This window comes from Pagrus major, chromosome 20 (genome assembly GCF_040436345.1).
Source record: "Pagrus major chromosome 20, Pma_NU_1.0".
NCBI classification, from domain to species: domain Eukaryota; kingdom Metazoa; phylum Chordata; class Actinopteri; order Spariformes; family Sparidae; genus Pagrus; species Pagrus major.
In genome coordinates, this window is record NC_133234.1 from 16,853,315 (window position 1) to 16,874,506 (window position 21,192).

Sequence of the window (21,192 nt, forward strand, 5' to 3'; positions counted from 1 at the left end):
AAAGTGAAAAATATTCCTCAGATTTATGAAAAGCCATATCCCCCTGATCTTTTTGTAGTGACAGCTGTAGTAGTCAATAGAAAATTAACAAAGGCTCGCTTTAGTTGACTTTCATCAAGTTTTCGTTTATTGTGATTCCAGTAGGACAGGAGGTTTGGGACCAGCGAGGCAAACCATTTTGCTATGGGACGACCAAAGCAAAAAAGATCATCACTATTAACTGTGAGCATTGCTTGAGCACTGAGTTGGAGCGGAACTTCACTCGACAATGCAAAGCAGCCCAAAACTAGAACCCAACAGCAGACGCACCAAATCCTCCATCATTAAAATGCATGATTTCAGGTTTGGACACCACAGTGTTGAGACCACACTGAAACAGTGTTGGCATTAAAGGAACAAGAGGGTGGAAAGCTTAACAGTGAGGCTCAATAAGGGCGAAATAAAAAAGAAGCCGGGAATCAGTTGAGCTCAGTGACGCGTCTCAGAGAGCCGAAGGTGGGGCTGGTGCTTCCCCACTCGCTGTGCCTCCTGTACTCTCCAGGACGCAGGAAGTACTGGCGTCCCCTGTAATGGGGGTGTTCGTGCAGCATCCAGTAGCCCTCCATGACATTGGCGGAGGAGATGTCACGGGTGTGGAAACGCTCATTCAGATCGGGGCAGTCGTCCATTAGCTCCATATTCTGGCCGGCAAAGTCAGATCGCTCAAAGATCTTCATCCTGTAGTTCCCGTTATACTGGGGAAGAAATGATGAGAAACTAAGATTTATAGAAAGCAATTGTTCAACCACAATAGAGTAGAATTACAGTAAGCAATTTGTCATGAATCAATGAACTCGATATACAAAAATGATGTTTTAAAATAGCCACAAGTACTGGCACTGAGTGGGGAAAACAGTAGGACTAGGCTTGAGAACTAAACGATCCTGAACTGGCAACGCAACAGAAACCTTTAGTGAGAACATTACTGCAAACAGGGTGGTGCATCAATTAAAACTCACAGGTGGCACCATACGGCAGGAGCGGATACAGTCATTGAAGCCCGCCCAGCGTTGGTAGTCGGGGTACTCGCCCTTGTGCAGCATGTACTGGTAGCCACCATAGTTGGGCTTCTCGTAGGCAACCCAACAACCGCTCTCCACTCTTATCGAGTTGCAGCGGCTTAAGTGGTTTTGCATCTCGGGATAGTCACTACTGCACTCATAGTGACGACCCTGGAAGTTTCTGTCTTCGTAGAAGATTATCTGCAACCGATGGACGGATGGACATAATCACCAAAAGCACGCACTTCATATGTAGGATTTTCTTTGTGAGTCTTAGTAGTAGTAGTTTTTATTCAGTCATCACACATAACACAGTAAGTATGAACAGTATCAACAGTATAAACAAAGTCAACAGTCTATGTGTTAAATAGTGACTGAACAGGCTTAGGCAGACGCAAAATCCTACATTCATATCAATTTAAGTTATCCTCTAAAAATAAAAAATAGAAAATCATTTAAACTTGTAACCATCGAAGGTCCAATTTGAAAGAATGCCGAAAAATCAACTTTCTTACAAATTGGACTTTTAAAAAATAGCTTCATTAACCATTATTTTGAAAACCAAAAGCAAATAACACATTTTTATTTTATTTTTCGCATTGCTCCATAACATCTCCATCTTAAACAATAATAACTTCAACTTTTAGTTTGCATGCTTTCTGTAACCGTACCATTTGGTATTCTGAACCAGGTTTGCAAGTTAGCTTTATCCAACAAACTTCTTGCTAAGAATAATAGTAAGTGAGGAATTTTGGAATAGATCAGCTTGAGGGAGTATGAAAAAAGTGTCCCAAATGATGTGCTGGAAGCAAAGTTGAATAAAGTACATCTTAGCATGTGGTATGTTTTAATGAAGCGAAAAAAAAGTCCTATTTTCACAGGAATTAAAACTTCAAGCTCAGTTTAAAAACTCTATTTTTAGTGTCCTCAATAGGAGACAGAGGCATCATTTATTTAGTATAACTTTCTATTATTTTGTAGCTGACCATTACAGTATTCACTGCCCATCACATTGTAGCATTTATCAGGTATTTACCACTTAGATGCAGAGTATCACTATACATCAGAAGATCGAATGGCTTTTACTGTATAGATTTGAAATTGCACACTTACCTTGCCCATTGTAACTGTGTTAAAATCAGACTAGACCAGATGTGGGGCTGTACCGGACCTCTTTATAGACCCTGCTGGGATCAGGGCTTTGCAAATGTGAAACAAAGCTTTGTCGTGTCAGCACAGTACGCTCTATAGACTGCAGAACACTATAGGACTGGTGGGCTGCGGCGGCCCTCTTTGTCTCTGTCAAAGCTCTGTCTGTCTACGGAAAATACTGTACTAACTGCACTTTCTCAAAGGGCGACAATAAGAGTTGCAACATCTGCCTTTATGGGCGTGAATGCCAGAAAAACCTACGTGCAGACTGTGAGGACAGGCATGGCAAAGAGCAAGCAAAAAAAAGAGGTATTTGACGGCACCAAAGATCATCAAGCAGCAGCAAGCTTTGATGGGTTGAAGATGGACACTAAGCAGGAAGCAAATATGCTGCTGTGTCATTGTACTTCAGATGCAGGGATTTGTTCAAATAAGCTCACAAAGGACACTGGAAATTTAGTCTTTAATGTTTATTTGGGTTGCACAGTTTACATGACAGTCCTCATTCTCCTGAATGACCCCACCATGGGGTTGTGGCATCCCCAGTCACCACAGGCCCTGTACTCTCCGGGGCGCAGGAAATACTGGCGTCCCCTGTAGTTGGGGTGCTCGTAGAAGATCCAGAAGCCCTCCATGATATTGCAGGAGTAAATGTCACGGAAGTGGAAACGCTCGTACACGTTGGGGCAGTCGTCCATGAACTCCATGGTGTGTCCCATCATGTCGGGCCTGTTGTAGATCCTCATCCTGTAGGATCCTCTATACTGTGTGTGAAATAAATCAGAAGATGATTATTATGCAATTTTGGTAGCTGTGAACCCGAGAGAGCGCTATGGTTGAGCTGGTTTTCTTTAACTTTAAATTCAAATGAGTACTTCTTTAAATCAGGAACTACAGATGAGGATGAGCACCAACTCTTTCGGAGCATGACGGAATTAGATTTTTTTTTTTTCCCCTCCCCAAACTGCCAGAAACACTCAACGTGACTAACAGAATTAGAATGAAGGCACCGAGTCTTATGGGGGGTGTGTCATATTCCTTTTAAAGGCTGACTGGGTCTCCTTGTGGGCCTCACAGCAGAGACTTTCATGCTATGACCTGCCTGAGTATCTGTAAATGACATCAAAAGGCCAGTGATTGACATCCATTTCTAAAGCGGCATTTGATGTACAAGGTGAGCGACAGGGTGGGGTAGGGGGAGGGGGGCACTACCGATCCTATCTGTTTGATTGACTTACAGGGGAGAACATCTGGCAGGAGCGGACGCAGTTGTTGAAGCCCATCCAAGTGTGGTAGTCGGGGTACTCGCCGGGCCCGATGATGTACTGGTAGCCCATGTAGTGAGGCTTCTCATAGGCCACCCAGTGACCACCGCTCACACGGATGGAGTTACAACAGTTGAAGTGCCTGAAGGTGTCCATGCAGTCACTGCTGCACTCCCAGTGACGGCCCTGGAAGTTGCGGCCCTCGTAGAAGATTATCTTGAAGAGAAGAGAGAGAAGCATGTATCACTCATGTTACTTGTTGCAGTACGCATGGACGGACTGTAGGGGACACTGCTCTCCCTTGAACAAACTCAATTACTTTTTCATGAGTCCTTCAAGTGCACAAGCCTCTACACTGTTCTGTATATTATTTTCAGTTCTTGGCAGGTGAAAATCAAGGCAATTGAAGCAATTGCTTCGGCTGACTTTTATTTAAAGTATAACTCATTGTGTGCTCACTGTCAACTACTCAAATTTAAGGAGCCAGAAATTGTTGCTGTCATACAAATACAATGAATCTGTCATCTTTGGAAACCACGTAATTGTTGATCTCCGCAGACGCTTCCCTTTTAAACACCTATGTGTGTGTTTTCGGTCTCAAAAATACATCCTCTAGCCGTCCGTTCTCTTTTTTCTAGCTTATACTTTTACTCGAATGAGTGCTCCTGCTGCCTCTCTTTCCCTGTTACAGTATTTGACACGTGTTCCCAAACCATTTTCTCTCTTCACCTCTTCGTCAAACCTGTTAGCATACTGCATTTGAGCTCATACCTTTCCCATGGTTGCAGGCTTGTGGATGTTTTGCGCATAGACCTAGACACACTTGCAGGTCCTTTTATACTCTCCCACTGACGATGAGGCCTCTGACACGTCAGGGACTACTACTCTTTACCTTTTACAGATGCCAACCAGTGTTCCCTTTGTCTGACAGGCTCACGGGTAACTTATCTCCTGTCTGCTAGAGTTTACCTATAGAATTCACCCCCCTCCCTTCCATCGCAAAAACCAACACCACACAAGTGCTATTCTGTATTTGTGTGACCCTTGTCACTCCATGACCTTGTGATGCAGCCTTTTGAAATGTCACACAAAAGGCCCTTTAGGTGTGTGGCCCCCGAACAACAAAGCCTTTAAAGTGTACCGCGGGTTAGATAATTTTTTGGGGGGAACTATCTGAAAAAAGACTCATCCTTGTTGTGAATTTTGATTTCATGTCTTGCCTGACTGACTTTTCATTCAGTCCTACTCCCAGTTTGAGTTTGGATTGATGCGTTCCCCATGTGGTGCAGGTCAGAATGTAATTGTTATTCATTTCCTGTTAAGGGAAAGTGGACTGAGTAAAGCTCTTGTGTTGATGTAATCTAAAGTGATCTGTTGACTCTTTTTGCTTCCATAGCCTGCAGTTGTGCTATGATACCAGACGGGACTGGTCTGTTTGTACATGTACAGACAGAACTGCTAAGTGCATGTGTGTGTTTGTGTGATATAAAAGGAGGGGTTTGGGGCACATGTATGTTTTAGTCTTTGTATAAAATAATAGATGTTTGGACTTGAGTCTCTAGCTTGTAAGCATAGCCCAGAGCTGAGGGGAAAAGGCTAGAAAGAGTTGCCGTCATGCATTGTGTTCCCAAAGCCCAGCTGATGCCAGCAAGGTCAGTCTCATCCTTTAGCCTTTCATCAGGATAAAGGGCTGGTGCCCCCTCTCCACTTTGTGCGCTTTTTGCAGCTTCGACTGTGTTAAAAAGGCAAATGTTTTCAGAGAGCACAATAGCCATTATGTTCCTGGGCAAAAACACTGCTACTGGGGTAGTATACCCAGCGCTATATGACACTGTTTCGGTGTTAAGGAACAGCGTTGATAAGCTTTTGCTGCTTTGATCATTCATTGACTTGAAACTCTCATAGGCTTCAATAGCTTTCATGTTTGAAGCTGCACTCTTTTTCTATGACATAAGTAGATCATTGATATCCTTTCATCACAGCGTGCAGCGTAATTGTGGCAGATTATCAGATGGGATGTTGTTTTGTTATTGCGAGTTTCTTGAGCAAATATTTACTCCGGGAGGAAAGGTTTTATCAGAACATATAAGGAACAAATGTTTAGATTTCTGCTCGTATGTTCATTCATGGATTAATGATTTCTTTCATCACGCCTATTAAATGTAAAGTCTTTGTACTCTGTGTTGATGCAGGAGGGCGGCAGAATGACAGGGAATTCATGTTGTGACGGAAAGCAGTTGCTCAGGCTCTGCACGATACGGAAGCAGGCATCCGCAACCGATGCTGCTCAGCCTGACCTCCGACCTTTGCAGCCTATTGAGAGAAGCGCGTAACTGAGGTGCAATGCAATGTTTAGACCAAGGAAAAAAACATGCCACCACTTTCATTGTCATTGTTCTCGTTTTCATCAGCGAGGAACATCAGCTAACCCTCACTCATTAGTCGGGACCTTGGCTCTCCATATCTCTGTGGCTTCCAGAGGGGAACCTTGTTTCACAGGCTCTCAAATGATCATCTTTAGCTGTGCTACAAGACATCTCCTCCCCACCCTGAAGGGAAAGTAACATCACAGAGGCCCTTGCCTGCTTTCTCAGTTCCCCCTGGAGGAGAAGAAAGCTACCCGCTGTGGAGCATTCCACTCTTCATCTCAGAATGATGGAAGAAAAGGGAAAGGAGAGGGGAACAGAGTGGGGGGCTAGATTCGCAGCTCCATTGTGTCCGAGGATCTCATTGTGCAATCTGTGTAATCGCGTGGGAGATGACGACACTATTAGCCCGCAGAATGACTGTCAGTTGGGGACCTCTGTGATTGATGTGCACCCCACGGAGATAGGAGAAACTTTGACAGATAGCAACCCCGGCACTAGTTAACTTGCAACCTTTTTCATCTCTCCGGCTTCCAAAAGAAAAAGCCATTCGTGTAGCTGATACCTAATTAGAATGCGAATGTGCAATTCACTCAGTAAAAACACATTTCAGGTCAGGGGAGACTTCTTTCAATTCAAAACAAATCATATTCCCTTAATCCAAACCATGGTGTCTCTGACCCCGCTATATACAATAAGTCTCACCCCTAAAATGTTGTAGGGAGAGATAGGAGAGCAGCCGCGCTTGCAGTGCCTCCAATGTGCTCTTTTACTGAACAGTCATTACAAAAACACTGTCGTACTGAGGTGTAAACAAGGGGTCTATGTGAGTTTTGCTCCTGAGAACTGGCTAATCTGGTGCTGAAAATGTGGTATGATCGGAAAGCGCTCGCCAAAAAGCCTCCCACGCCGGGAGTAGAATGAGGACCTCTCTTTTGCTGAGAGATCATCCTCTCCATTCTTTCTGTCAGAAAATCTCCAGGCATCCTCCCTCTCTTGTCACTGCCAGCGCACAGGCTCTATCGGGATTGCCAGACGCAGGAGCCACTATGAGCCCGTGCCAGGGCCAGGATTTACCGCGATGCGTCTGATGTGCTCCATCTTTTTGCTGGGGGATAATTAAAAGAGGAAATGGTGTTGGAAGAACAGAGTGGAAAAGCAGGAGGAGGGGGCTTGGACCGAGCAAATGGATGCAGCTGTCAATTATGTTGAGTTGTTGATATGTTGTTTGTTTTCTCGTCTTTGAGATTTTCGTGTTGAACTGTTTCCCCATCAGGATTTGAGTTTTAAAGTTTGTGGTAAATCTCCACTCCGTACATGTAATTAAAAACAACATTTAGGCTAATTAAGAACTACTCTTAGCAATGAAATCATTGTAAAGACTTTCTTTAAGTTTGATTCTGATGACCTGCAGGTGGTCATTTAGGTGCAACCATGAAAGAAAACCATCCTCTTTTTCTCTTTTTTTTTACACTTTATTGAGCTTTAACGCTGCTGACTTTAAACTGAATTGCGCTTTTTAAAATATCATGAATTTGAATAGCAGTTCTTGTGCTCGGAAATTAAAGTAGAAGTATTTTTGCGACAGCCAGTTTTCTTGTTTATGATGGATTTTCTTCACGTCAGTGCGAGCTGTCTTTCAGGGAAAAACCTGGACTGTTCAAATCATTCGAGCATCTCCCTTTATTTGACTAAATCGATTTGGGATGCTCCACCATACATGCGTGACCCAAACTCTGTGAAAAAGCAGGACAACTCCTTCGTCTCTCAGCAGACACACCGGGGGGAGTTCTGGCTTTTAGTTGCTCTCACTCCTCATCTCCACTCTCTGTTTTGACGTGGCGTGTCTCCCATGCCCCAAAGCTTTAAAGGTTTAAAGAGCAACTTTTCACCCTGTAATCCAGGTGCCTTTCAAACAAGTCACGCTGTTTACTGACACATGACAAAAAAGTTCAACCCCCTCTCATCTCCGCGCTTACAAGACTGTAACTCACCTCAGAGCCTGGTAGTCATTCCTCCAGAGCGCCCTGAACAAACAGAGCCTGAGCGAGAAGGGGCCCCTGCCTTTCACCACTCACTAAATTTGTAATCAGATGTGATGCTGTTGTTCACTTCTTCAAATTTGTCATCAAAGCAAATGTGTTCTGACAACAGCTAGTGACAAGTGCACCAGAGGAGAGGCAGCAAATCAGCTTTTCTCACACCGCATATCAATTATTGATCATGTTGCCCCCGCTCCTCCTCCCCCCCGCTACCCCAGCAAGTAGACACCTTGTGATAATGAAATACATCAATTTAAAAAATAAATAATAAACCGGGGTCGGCTCCATTGTTGCAAAGCCTTAAGAGCTTGATTGACTGCCTGCACATTTTCCTCATTGGCAGTCAGGCAGATCAAAGGAGGGTTCCTCTTATTGCCCAAGGCCACTTGCAATTTATTTAGAGGAGCAGTGCTGCTGTCCCAGCAGGTAACATTATTGGGCAGAGACACTCAGGATAATCATAGCTTTGAGGTGCCTCTCAAATCCCACCTCTGCTGGCTTTATCATGCATGCGCAAAAAATACACGCATATGATTTACAAAAAAACCTTCCTTATTATACTAAATTAAGCAGCAGATAAGACCGCATTAAAGTCCTTGCATGGTATATCCAGTTGCTCAAAGGCATGACCTTATCTGTTCTAATTGTGTTTATATTACATATTATGATTATGTTAGTTGTTTTGTTTTGTTGTAATTGTTTCTTACTTTGATGTTTTTGTTATATTTTATGATATATTCCTCTAATAAAATAAATCTCCTCAGATATTAAACACAAAAGTTTGTAACATTTTTATCTAACAATCTAAAGTCTTGTTTTATCAAATGATTTTACAGTAAATGCTGCGTGATGTGGCACGGAACAAAAGTGTTCCCATGTGCAAAATTGCCTACAATAAATCTGATTGATTAAAGGGGATTAAAACATGGAGGACAAAAAGTGTGATGTTGCGCAGTTAAGTCGAGGAACAAGTCACATTTTACGACTTGTTTGTAGTTCATTGCACCTTAATAATCTTACTTGGATTTCCGATTTCAAAGGCCTTTCCAGTGCACCGCATAAATAATACAAAACAGAGAGCATAATAACGGGATGCTTTTTTTTTTTTATTATCCACACGCACGTTTGCTCATGAGCACACAGTTTAGAATAATGCAAGTGTTAGATGACTTTCCCATAAGACCCAGTTAAAACAAACTATTGTAATTATTAACCAGTTTATTTATCGAACCTTTTAAAACTTGATAACAGCAACTACAGATTCAGTTTCATCAGACGAAGAGATAATATTGTAACAAACTAAAGCATACAAAGAAAGAGAAGATGTATTTTAATTGTTTTTTTTCTGTCTTGCAGCTGTTAACTTCTGAAGAATAAAGAGTTAGAAAATGTTGCGATAATCTACACTTCAGCAGCACCCCCTTTTCTAGGGGCTTAATATAAAATTAAAGCTATGTATATATGTAAATTAGTTTGATTGATCTTATTATGGAGCAATTTGATGGGACTCCACAGATGAGACAGGCTTGTAATATTATTTGAAATATCATTACAAGAACATCTTGTTTAATATGGTAACTTTTAATATTTTTTAAATTACAAAGTTAATTCTCTCTTGCATTTTTTCACATATGGGAAAATAGCTGATATTGACAAATGTCAGAAGCAAAATATGTCTGATAAAATACATAAATAATTAAAGCTTGAAAACTAACACAGTTGCTTTTTGTATTGAAATAAGACTTTTGGCTCTGTTGAGCTGCAGAACTGCATGTGGCAGACCTTGCAGTTAGAGAACAGACATCATTTTATGATTCAAATGTTTTTAATTGTTTAAAATGCTTTTAGGAGATTTACTTATTATTTATTTATTATTTAGTTTTTATATTTATTGTCCTCTGAAATTAGTGCCATCCCCTTTCACTCCTCATCGAGATCCAATGGTTCATGATCTGTTGAAAATAACCGATTTCATGCTCAAATAAAACTGATTTACAGTAAGTTTTTGGCAAAAGTTGGTTAAAATATAACTATGTGGTTCTTTTGTATAGTTCTATTACATTTCATTAGCACTCAGTTCATCTTCATAGTTGGACCACTTAGATATCCATTTCTGCCTTTTTACTCTTTCCCTAAAGGCAATGTCACATCAACATTTGCAAGAAAAAAACACCTTTATGCTCACATAAAACAAATCTATAAACAAGTTGTTGACAAAAGTTGGTCAAAATATATTGTTGTTCTTTTTAAAATGTCTATTACATCTCAGTAGCACTGAGTTTCACATCCCCTTTTTTGCCATTTTAATCATTTACAGCCAGTGTCACTCCAACATTTGCAAGAAATAACCACGTTTATGCTCAAATAAAACACATTTTTAAATAGGTATTTGACTAAAGTTGATCATATTATATACTGTGGTTTTCAGCTGTCCCATAACTCTCAGTTTGTCTTCACAAATTGTCCAGTTTCAGTGCATATCCCAGTTAATTACCAGGTTGTTCCAAGCACTAGAGGGCACTAGAAGCCAAAGCATCGCCTGTCTGCAGGATGCCTGTTTTAAGTTCTTTAAACCACAGCCATATCCCTGAGCAGCTTGTATGTGTGTTTGTTTGCTTGCATGTATACATTTTTGAGTGCGCTTGGACACACATACATATAGACACGAGTAACACAATGGCACGATTTCATGTGGTGCAACACTGTGTGTCTGTGTCAGTGCCATTGCTACCGTCTGTACTGGAGCCTATCAGTGCTCAGACATACAGTAGTTTTACCAAGGGAGAGGTAAAAGAATGACATTCACTAACAGGCTGACATGACCTGTGTCCCAGCACACGTGCTGCTTGTCCACTTGTTTGTCAGAGCCACACATATTCTCTGCACACACACACACACACACTGCCGCGACAGAGTTGATTTTAGACTGTTAGTTTCAAACAAACTTCGACTAGACACCCGCATTCATGTACACACACGCACACAGCATGGTCAAACAAAGTCTCAGGCAGACAATGAACAGTTCGCTTTGTAGCAGTTTCAAGCCAGTGTGTGTTTTTGAACTGCAGATGTGGCTGCTGACTTGAAGGATCAGTGCAAAAACTGCAGGACTGCAGAGATGGCAGTCCTCCCATAGGGTCTGGCACAGCCCGGGCCTTTTTGTTGTACCCCATTTACACTGTTCATTTAGCCATGTTGAAGAGGTGGTGGTGGCCTGTGTGCCTGTGTGTGTTGTGCGCCGGGTGATCATTTGAAAGTACATCCTCGAGCCTTGTGTGTGCACATTGCACGCCATATGCCATTTGTTTGCTTGAAGGCAGGTATGTGGCTGCACAGTCTTTTAAAAAGGTTTAATCCTGGTGCTGAGAGAAAGAATCTGAATTGAGTTGTCCATTTTCTTGTCGGTATTGGAAGCTACAGATCTTAGATTTATGAATTCTACAGAAAAGGCTTATCTCGGTGGCGAGCGCTGGTTTCCATTTCTACTGGGAATTAATTGCACAAGCGTGAAGCGAAGGTATGCGAGGTGGAATCAAGAATGTTATTAACATTCGTGCACAGTTGTTTTGTGTCGAAGGATGGGGTAGCGAGATGCAAAAGAGGCTTGACTTGATCTGAGCGAGGCCTCAGAGGAGCAGGAGAGAGGCGCCGGCGTCCCTGGACTGCGGCGAGAACGGGCCCTCAGCAGAGTCCCTGGAAGACCGAAAGCTCCACTCGAGGGAGTTTCAACCAAATTAAAAAACAATGATACACCAAGGGAGAATCTAATGCCAATTCCCATCATCAAGACCCACATTCTTCACTGTTTTGCTTTTAACTTTTGTTTTTTTTTCTTCTTTCTGTCTGTGACTCTCTCCCTCTCTCTCTCTCTTTTCCCTCCACACTGTTGTTTTCTAGTTTGTTTTCCACCCGTACTCCTCTGGCTGTCGCCGAGCGCTACAGCCACTTTCAAAGGCTCTGCTGTCACGCGCCGCCTTTGAGTCCCGTTTGAAATTTTAACGTACATGTTGTCAGGGTGCCGTCAGGAGTGATTGACAGGTCCGTCCCAGAGCAACACCGGGCTTGGCAGGCTGGCTGTCTTTTGTCAGAGGCAGCCGAGGAGAAGCAACAAAGGAAAGGAGCAGAGGAGGAAAAAACATACATAAATAAAACAAAACTGCTCTTACCCATTTCTCAATAAAGACCAAATTAGATTAATCTTAAGGCAGAGCAAGGCAGGCAGGCAGTTGTGGAAAAAGACTTGATATTTTCTCTGGCTTTGTTCCCTGCCATTGATGGTGCACTGCTTAGACACCCTCTCAACAGGACACCAAAGGCAGCACAGCAAGAGTTGTATAAAGAGCCGGCTGTACATATTAATGTTCATTATCACCTCGCTTCAATGCAGAGAAATTCCAAAATACAGAGTTTGTCCTGGCCTCACCTTCGTTTGAAAGTGGAGATGTGATGTTTGCGGCCTTGTCAGCTGCTGTGTTTTAAATAAAAAACCGGTGACCACTTTGAATCGCAAAAATCCAGCTGCCTCAAAAATAGAACTCAAGCTTCCAGCGTTGATGGAGGGGATTTTTGTGCCTGAATATTCAAATAATGTATTTGTGAGAATTGATAAGGTGTTTTCGATCGATACCGAAGACTCAACGATGCCAGTTTCAGAGATATCTAGCTGTCAAAACTCTCTTCGGAGGCCCCCACCCCCCCACCCCCACCCCACCGGTGTGATTCAATCACTCATAGATGGATGAGTGTGTGACAACACAAAATCCACCCTCTGTCTCTCCTCGGTCTCCATTGCTGGCGAACATTTTATTCTGAAAATTCATTACAATAGACGTAGAAAGCTGTATTATTGTTACATTTGAATTCATAGATATTTCACTACATGCTTCTTAAATAATTAGCTTATTCGCTCTAGTGTGAATACTTTACGTGGCTGTTATTTCCAGGTCACCTTAAGCATCGACAGAGATGTTGTAATTTCCTATTTGGAGATAAAAGCCATTGATTACTCTCTTCCTCTTTAGACAATCCGAGAACAAAAGTCCAGGATAAAAATATTCAGTGTAACACAGACTCTTTGAAATTCATATCAACTGTCAGTGTTGGGGTTGCAGGGCAGTATAGCTGGGCTCGAGGCCCACAGTAGCAAGCACCCAGTCTGCTAAAGTGTCTTTGAGCAAGACACTGAATCCTTGCCAGCTCCAGCCTGATCTCTGACCTGCCTGCGCAGCGAGCGCGGAGCACAAAGAGACACTCTCCGAATAAAATCAAAAATAATGAGAATAGAAATGTAGGTTCATGTGAAAGTTGTGCAGAAGTTTGTTTGAACAGTGCAATAGAGCAGTGATGATTGATTCAGTGGTGTACATGAAAATGAGGGCATTAACAAGTCCCACCGCTTTGAAAATCAAGGACATTGTCGTCCCATCTCCCTTTTCGTACAAGCACCGCTCGGTGGGAAGGGAGCGGAACAACAGCAGCCACAGGAACTGGAACAGCGGAGTACAACTGTACAGCCAGTGTTCAGCAAGCTGTTCCTGTCAGCGCGGGCCGATGATTATGACATGAAATCTGTGCACGTAGAGATGTAAGCATGATGCAGAGGAGTTGCAAAAAGACCACCAAACAATTTAGGTCTGAAAGTGACCATGAATTGAGTGAAAGGAAACTTAAAGGAGCAAAAAATTCAAAGTCTGAATTGTAATATTTACAATATTAATGAGGTAATAATACAAACTCAGAAATATTTATCTTTTTACGAACTGAATAAACAAGCTGTTCTCAGAGGACAATAAGGTCCCCAGAACACTGTTTGAATCTGAAAAGGTGGCAGGGTCTGCCACATATAAACAAAGTAAAACAGTGTGAAATTGTGTTGTCCTTCAGGTCAATTCGTTTATTCAGTTTATTCAGTCATGAAAATGAAGAGAGTTTGTTTATTTATCAGTCAATCACTCCTTTTTTCTCTTCTGATTCAAAGTTTTTCCCAAGAACTACATAGTGCACCTTTAATTTTTTAGTTGCAGTATCTTCCTGTATGCTCCTTTTTTTAGGTAACGTGTGAATGTTCGGAGTTTGTCCTCTTGCCTCTGTGTTGCACCCCGTCAAGTAAATAATTCCCTGGAATTAGGTGTTTCTACTGATCCGTCCGAGTCAGCCGTAGACAACTTGTCAACAGCTATAGATTTGAATCAGAGGAGAAAGTGTAAGCCTTGTAAAGAGCAGGGGTTCTGGTTGTGTGGAGTACCGCACATGATGGGATGAGTGACTTTCGCTCACTCGCTGAAAGGTTAGGCTTTTCCTTCTGCCGGTATCTTTTTAAAAGAAAACATGTCTGCTGTTTGATAACTGCTTGACATTTGACAGTCTTCTCAGACCAATCAGACAAGTTTTTTTTTTTTTTTTATGTTGGCCATCTGGAGGCGCAGCAACAAGGAAAAAACATACAGCATTGTCACTTTCCTCAAGCCTTTCAAAGGCAGTCTTTCACCACAGCTATCAACATCAGATACCACGAGTGCTGTGCTCATTTTTTCTCTCTTTCATTTGTGTTTATTTTTCTCTCTTTTCTTTTTTTTTTGGACTAACCCAGTCTGCTGAGACCTCATCGCTACCATCAGAGCTGAACTCCAGAAAAATCACTTTCCAGTGTCAAAAGTGTCAGCCACCTAACCTTATTGCAGAGTTGCCAGAGTGTGAACCTTCTCCTCTCCACTTCTCTGCAGTTCTCAGAATCAGCTCATGTGCTGGCTGCACTGAAGCACTCTGTTTTTTCCCTTTGGGGCATTGTCGCTATATCTTTCTTTATAGTTTCAGAATGTGTTCTACTGTAAATTATCAACTGTATGTTATCTTGGAGGAAAAGCGAAGAGCTAGAGGGAAGCAACAAAGCCACCAGTCTCTCTGGTTACATAATTCATGTCAGCCATATTCAAATAAAATTTATCACATTGTCAATCATCGGAAAGCAAACGTGTGTGCGGGTGTGTATGCATGCGCGCGTGTGTGTGTGTGTGCGAAACAGCACTGATAACTCTGAAGTGATAAATTAATAACGTCCTACCATGGGAGCGTGTGAATGAGTATGTTTAGTCATTCTGTTTGACAACAGAAGGAAACGGCCTATTCCGTAGGGTAGAAATCAAATTTCACACTTTTCATAGATATTGTTCCCTCCTCCGAATGTTTAAAATATGGAGTCTTGCTCTGGTAGGAGAAGTGGCTCAAACAGTACTTTGTACTGAAGTAACTTTTGTTTGGCCATAAACCAGGAGAACATTTTCTTAAGGAGAAAAATAGTAAGTGGTCTGAATGTCCTTGGTTGTTTATTGATGAAAACTCTGGTTCATGACTTCTGAATTAATTCAAGAACCTTGAAAATAAAGGAAGTTTATATTTTTCTTTTGCAATTGTCTCTACTGGACATTTCTCTTTGCTGTCGTTTCAAGGATTTTTTAAACAAATAATACACATAATTTTCTCCTGGGGACTTCAGATGTCCTTTGAAAACTAATTAAATGCAATTTTTGTCAAATAAACGAAAGAACCTTCATGATGTGCTTAATCAAATACACTCACATGTACACGCTCATGTCCTCAAAACCAGTACAGCACCAGCCGTCGCACACCTGCTCTCCGGCGCGCTCTGCCTCTTTATCATCCATCTATAGAGGAAGATCTCCCAGAATGCATAGGTTTGAACATTTGAGGAGTGACTGACTGGATGATTAAAACAAAAAAAAAAGGGAGAGACTGAGAGACACACAGACTTCACCACTGATTTCAGCTCTGAAGTCAGCCAGCCAGGTGTCGAGTGTTTGGGAGATATCGTTTGAAAAACTTGCAAGAGACGGAAAGAGGGAGTGACTGATTGGGACTCTTGAGCGATTATGAGCAAGAACAATGTGCCACGGATAAACAAGTCCTCACATCTCAAACTGGAAGTCTAAAATGTTGCGTTTGAAATCCTTTTTATTTATTTATTTATTTTAAATAAGACGAGCCTCCTTCTCATCGGCATGGAAAGCATGTGTTTTCAGCATGTGTATCGGCGCAGACAGCCTACCACCATATGCACCTTCTACCTACTCCATTCTGTCCTGCTTTGCACGCTGATAGAAGCGCTGCTGCTGTCTAAACGGAGGTATGCCAAACAACTCATTCTCTCTTTTCCCTTTTCGTTTCCTTTTGTGTAGGGCCAATCTGACCCCTGTCTTGCACCAGGTGTGCATTTCCTTGATCCCGCTCTCCTTCAACCCTCCCCTTCATATTTACACCCCTGCCGCCCGCAATGAATGATTCACTTGGAGAGGCTCCCTTCCTCCATCAGAAAGCTTTGCAACTATACACTACAGCCCAGCCTCCATTTCTCTGATCTCACTATGTTGTGTAACGCTTGAAAAACCCTTGCGTTCTCGTACTTGTTTCTTTTTTTTTCCACGCTCTCTCTCTTGCTCTTTCTCTGAGTTACATTCAGTATTGACTGTTTATGCTTTTTAATGTTGTGGAGAGGGCCCGGGGCTTGCGGATGGGGGAAAAGCGCTCTTCTTGACACACTTACGCCCCCGTAGTGAACTCTAGCTCCCAGCACTCTAGCAAGTACACAGACCTTCTTCTTTTTCCTCTCCCTCCCTCCTCTGTCTCTTTCGCTCCCTCTTTCTTTCTACAACTGGGAGCTCCTCTGAACATCAGCACCCCGCGTTGCTCCACTCCAAAGATCACCTTATGGAAGATTAAGATGCTCAAATGCTCAAGCAAAATATTTACACAATAACCCCCCTTTTGCATCAAAGCGGAGGCAGTGGAGTTGAGTGGAGTGATCTCAGGGGGGTGTTAGAGGGCGCCAGAGAGTGCAACAGTCACCTCTGAGCAGAGAAGGCCTCGGTCAAACCTGACAGGGAACAAAAGTGATCTCTCCATCTTTAGGTCCTCCATGTGTCTTCCATCTGTCAGCCCACCTTCAGATCCCCTTTTGACTCATACTCTCTTTCAAACACTTACTTTACCGATCGATGGGCTGAAATCTCTCCAGCTCAGTTGTGATGAGGAATGACTACCACAGATGATGCTTAATATGAACATGCGGACTTAAATAGTTATTTGTCTGCTGGTATATTTAACTCGCTTTTTCTCTCATCTTGCTGCCAGAATATATTCCTTCCTTTGTCGAGCAACTTCATTTTGTGTGGGTATTCTCAGTAGAACGGTGTAGAAATAATTTGCAGCATACGTATACAATGAAGCCAAACCAGGCTGCCATACGTTGACCGCTGTAGGCAGCGCGGGTCAGCCAAGTGTCTTGAAGAAGTCTCTGGACTCCCTCTGCACAGCTACACGGCGAACAGGATCTCAATTCAACGCAAAGTGTCGTCGCACGCCTGCAGCTAATACAGAGCGACAGCTAGCCGCTCGCTGAAAGGCCGGTGTCTGCTCTCTGTGTCGGCGCTGATACTTGTGATGGCCATCTTAACAGTCTTCAGCAAGCGTGGGCACCGTGTATTATCACTGGAGTTTCTTCTGTGTCCCTGCTGCTTTGATATCCAGTGATTGACTCCTCACTGGCATTTTCAAGAAGAAAAAAAAAAAAAGGAAACTTCAAGTCCCGATCATCTTTCAAGTCCCGTTCATCTGCTTAAAGAGCATTTCATGGTCAAAAATTGCGTTCAGGCGCCTCTTGTTCTAGAGGCAGCCACTAATAGAGTCGGTTTGAAGGCTGTTTGGAGTGTGTTTAATGAACACTGGTACACAGTCAGATCCATCAGCGCCGGCTCTTTGGCGGTGACAACCAGATCCTGTAATGTCGATGTTTGGAGATAATGCTACAAATTAAACAAGCACATCTGTCCCATTGTGCCCACGAGGGAATATACGTTACAGTTCACCAAACAATGAAATACAACTCCATCCCATCATGTGACCAGATAGATAGCTATGATAAGAAACACTAAATGGGATTCTAATGTGAAAAAAGCCAGGGTCTGTTTCCACTCCTTAATCACAGAGCCCGGTGACAGACCAAAGAGGATGCTTTCACCGTCAGACAAAGGAAGAGAGGGGCTGAATCTGTGGTGGCTAGTGGAGGAGGGGGGACACAACCCCCCCACCCCCCCCCCCCCCCCCCACCCCCACCCAACACACACACACACACACACACACACTCTACATCCCCTGCACCCCTCCCTTTTCAACTAAAGGAAGACATCATTATGAGTAAATGACATGAGGCGGTTGGTTCTGTTCCACTCCTGGCCCCCCAAGGACTCTTTTGCCCCACTGTGTAGCCTGTTCCCATCCTGCTTTGCTGCTGGCCACAGGCCTTCAGAAGCCCGGGCTCGGGCTGCAACTCAAAGAGATGGACGCTCGCACATTATTGATTGGACACTCGATAAAAGGTCATGGGGGCCCTCCTCTGCTGTGGGGTCCAGCGCTGCGAGTAAGCCCCTCTCCATCCATCCAGCCACACACACACACACACACACACACACAGCACTGTCCCCTGCATCAGCCACCTGGGGGATAAGCAGAGCTCGCAAACAAGCTAATCATTCTCTCCCTTTTTCTCTCTCTTTTTCTCACACACACAGACGCACACAACAGCTCCTGAGTGGCTGACAAATGTCAGAATGGCTTGTATGGGATTTTTAAGAAAATTATTTATTAATTGAACTGGTTAATTAGGTCCCTGAGGCTTGCACGCTAATTGAGAGCCACAGAGCTGGCGAGGCAAGAAAGCCAAAACAAAAAGCGATGGCTCAAACAAATAGACAAGCGCTTGAGAACTGCTAACTCTCACACTAAACACACACACACACACACACACACACACACACACACACACACACACAAACGTACACATACACACAGTCACCCATAAATTAACGAAAAAATAAACAAACAACTGTTTACATTTTTTTTCTTCTCGGGCTTCCCCTTTTCCTCGCATAATTTTGTGACCTGCCAAATGTTCTCCTCTTCTTGATGTTCCAGCGATGGAGAGAGACGCGCAGCCACTGAAATCTGCCACATTGCACAAAGCATCTGTCTCCACACAGCACCCTGCATTCATTAAGTTTGCACCAATTAGCAGCCATAGCTCATAGCACAAACATCCATTTGTGCCTCCCACTTTGAAAAATCTTCCTAAAGTGAGTGTGTCCCTCAATATGCCCTTGTGTCACCCAACTTTATCTTCACAAAGTCTCTTTTTCTTGCATAATTAGAGAAGAAATCCATTTCTTCTCCTATCTTCTCTCAGGCTCTGTCTTTGTCCCTTTTTATATCGCGCTCGAGTGCACCTTGAGAGCGAGTGCGCTTTTGTCAAGAAATCACACCAAGGTTGTCTGAAAGACTTATGAGATGGAGTCATAGGCGGAGGTTGGTTCGGGGACCAGAACACAGAGAGAGGCGCGCTGACACTTCGACAGTTACACCTGTTTCAACAATTATCCCGCTCTCTGATAAGAGCTGAACTCCTTGGATGTGTGCTTCGTCGAGTTAACCGAAAGTTTTCATTGGTGACAAAGTCTTGTGTATTCTAACTTCCAAAGCCCCAGTTTCGTAGCATTTGAGGGCTGGGTTATGGCGAAGGAAAAAAAGAAAACTGGCTGATGCTGAACATTATAAATAGATCTGTAAACCTTTTTGTATTTTAATTTAAAGTGCAACATAGGAGCAAAATATTTTGATCTGTGGAGCAGACTTAAAAGACACATGGAATTAATTGGTATCCTCGCTACAGTATCGACTCTCATATCAAATGATGGATGATTTAGTGACTTCTGGTAAACACCCATTTTTGACAGTGAGTATGTGGGTCTAACGGTGTTTTATAGGGCATATATTTCACATTATTACCACAAAAAGTACATTTATTTTGGTACATCCTACAGTGCGTGTGTATATATACTATTTTATTATTTATATAGCATGTTTAAAACCAACCGGAGTTCAACAAAGTGCTGTACAAATTAAAGTGAACAGTACAACATTATGGATAAAATAACATCAGCAGCACAAATAGTCATAAAATAATTGTCAATAACAAGAATACATTTTAATGATAAAACCCAAGGCAGTATCAAAATATGGGTAAAACAGAACCAGATTAAAACTTGTGAGATCAATTTCTTTAAAAAAAAATAAAAATAAAGACTATATATGATATAGGTTATACATTTTCTTTTATCAGAACATGTATAAAGGACAGTTTGGGGGTGTTAGCATGTTCCATGTTTGAAATCTGGCAAAAGCGGCACACATTGTAATTCTAATCATCGTAGCATGTTGCAGTCTCTACAGAAGGTCACTGTTTGATATCAGGGGTAATTTTGAAGGCCTTTAAAACATTCCTCCTTAACATTCATAAGCATACCATGACCCTAGCAGCTAGAGCACTATCACATTATGATTACCCGCTTAACACTATCGCGTTGTGAAATATGCCCCCTCCTCCTCTTCCCCAAGTAAACTCTGCCTCTGACCCGCATTTCTTCACTCTTGAGGGACCGCTTGTGCTCTGTCTCGGAAGGGAGAGTTGGATGATGGGGCACCGAGGTCAGATGCTATTGAGCGATGCTTCAAATAAATGTATGAATAAATTACTTGATAAATGAACGGCTGGACTGAAATCACTGGAGAAAACCAAAGATTTGAACTTTATCGAGTAGTTGTAGAGAAGAAGGGGAGAGAAAAAAAGTCAGAAACTGTGCTCTTTTCTCAGTTCGGAAGCTTAAGATTTAAAATTCTCAGCAGAAAAGGGCAGTTTTGATTGATTAATGAAAAAGCTCAACTGAAATCACAAGACAAAGTCTCACATTGAAGCTGAATGTGTAGTTGTGCAGAAAAGGCTGTTGTGCAGAAAATGTTTTCTAGTTTCAGTTTGATCAACTGAAAATCAATTGCCTTGGTAGAGACACGAACCTGCAGCAGAAAATAAAGTCAAGGCGAAACATTCATGACCCATGAGTCAAAACAACTCCTCACCACACCCGTAGAAATAGGGTAAGTAGCTGAGACATCCAGAGGGAGCTCAGAGTAGAGCTGCTGCTCCTCTGTGTCAAAATGAGCCAGTTGAGGTGGTTCGGCATCTGATCAGGATGCCTCCTGGCAAGAAGTTGCCTTTCTTTGAAGGTTTTCAGGGCATGTCCGACTGGTAGGAGACCCCGAGGTAGCACCAGAACAAGGTGGAGAGATAATATATCTCATCTGGCTTGGGAATGCCTCGGGATCCCCCAGGAGGAGACAGAAAATGTTGCTGGGGAGGGTGACGCCACCACGGCACCAGCACCAGGTAGTGGCAGAAAATGGATGGAATTAATGCAACTATATATAT

The 21,192-nt window shown here is 42.7% G+C and overlaps 2 protein-coding genes across 2 annotated transcripts; both read right to left on the reverse strand.

The window, feature by feature from the left end:
- Positions 1-458: 458 nt before the first annotated feature.
- crygmx (crystallin, gamma MX) lies at positions 459-2,162 on the reverse strand. The gene is made up of 3 exons (XM_073489158.1): positions 2,154-2,162; positions 999-1,265; positions 459-734 (listed from the first exon to the last, which is right to left on the reverse strand). The coding sequence occupies exons 1-3, from the start codon at positions 2,160-2,162 to the stop codon at positions 459-461; spliced, it is 552 nt and encodes a 183-aa protein (XP_073345259.1).
- Positions 2,163-2,680: 518 nt separating this feature from the next.
- Positions 2,681-15,526, reverse strand: crygmxl2 (crystallin, gamma MX, like 2). The gene is given in 4 exon segments (XM_073489159.1): positions 2,681-2,956; positions 3,431-3,673; positions 4,229-4,343; positions 15,441-15,526. Coding segments are annotated over 4 exon segments (720 nt in total).
- Positions 15,527-21,192: the final 5,666 nt, after the last annotated feature.

Coding starts and splice junctions, on each gene's coding strand:
- crygmx (XM_073489158.1), bottom strand. Junction 735..998: donor CCTGCCGTATGGTGCCACCT/GTGAGTTTTAAT, acceptor TTTCTTCCCCAG/TATAACGGGAACTACAGGAT.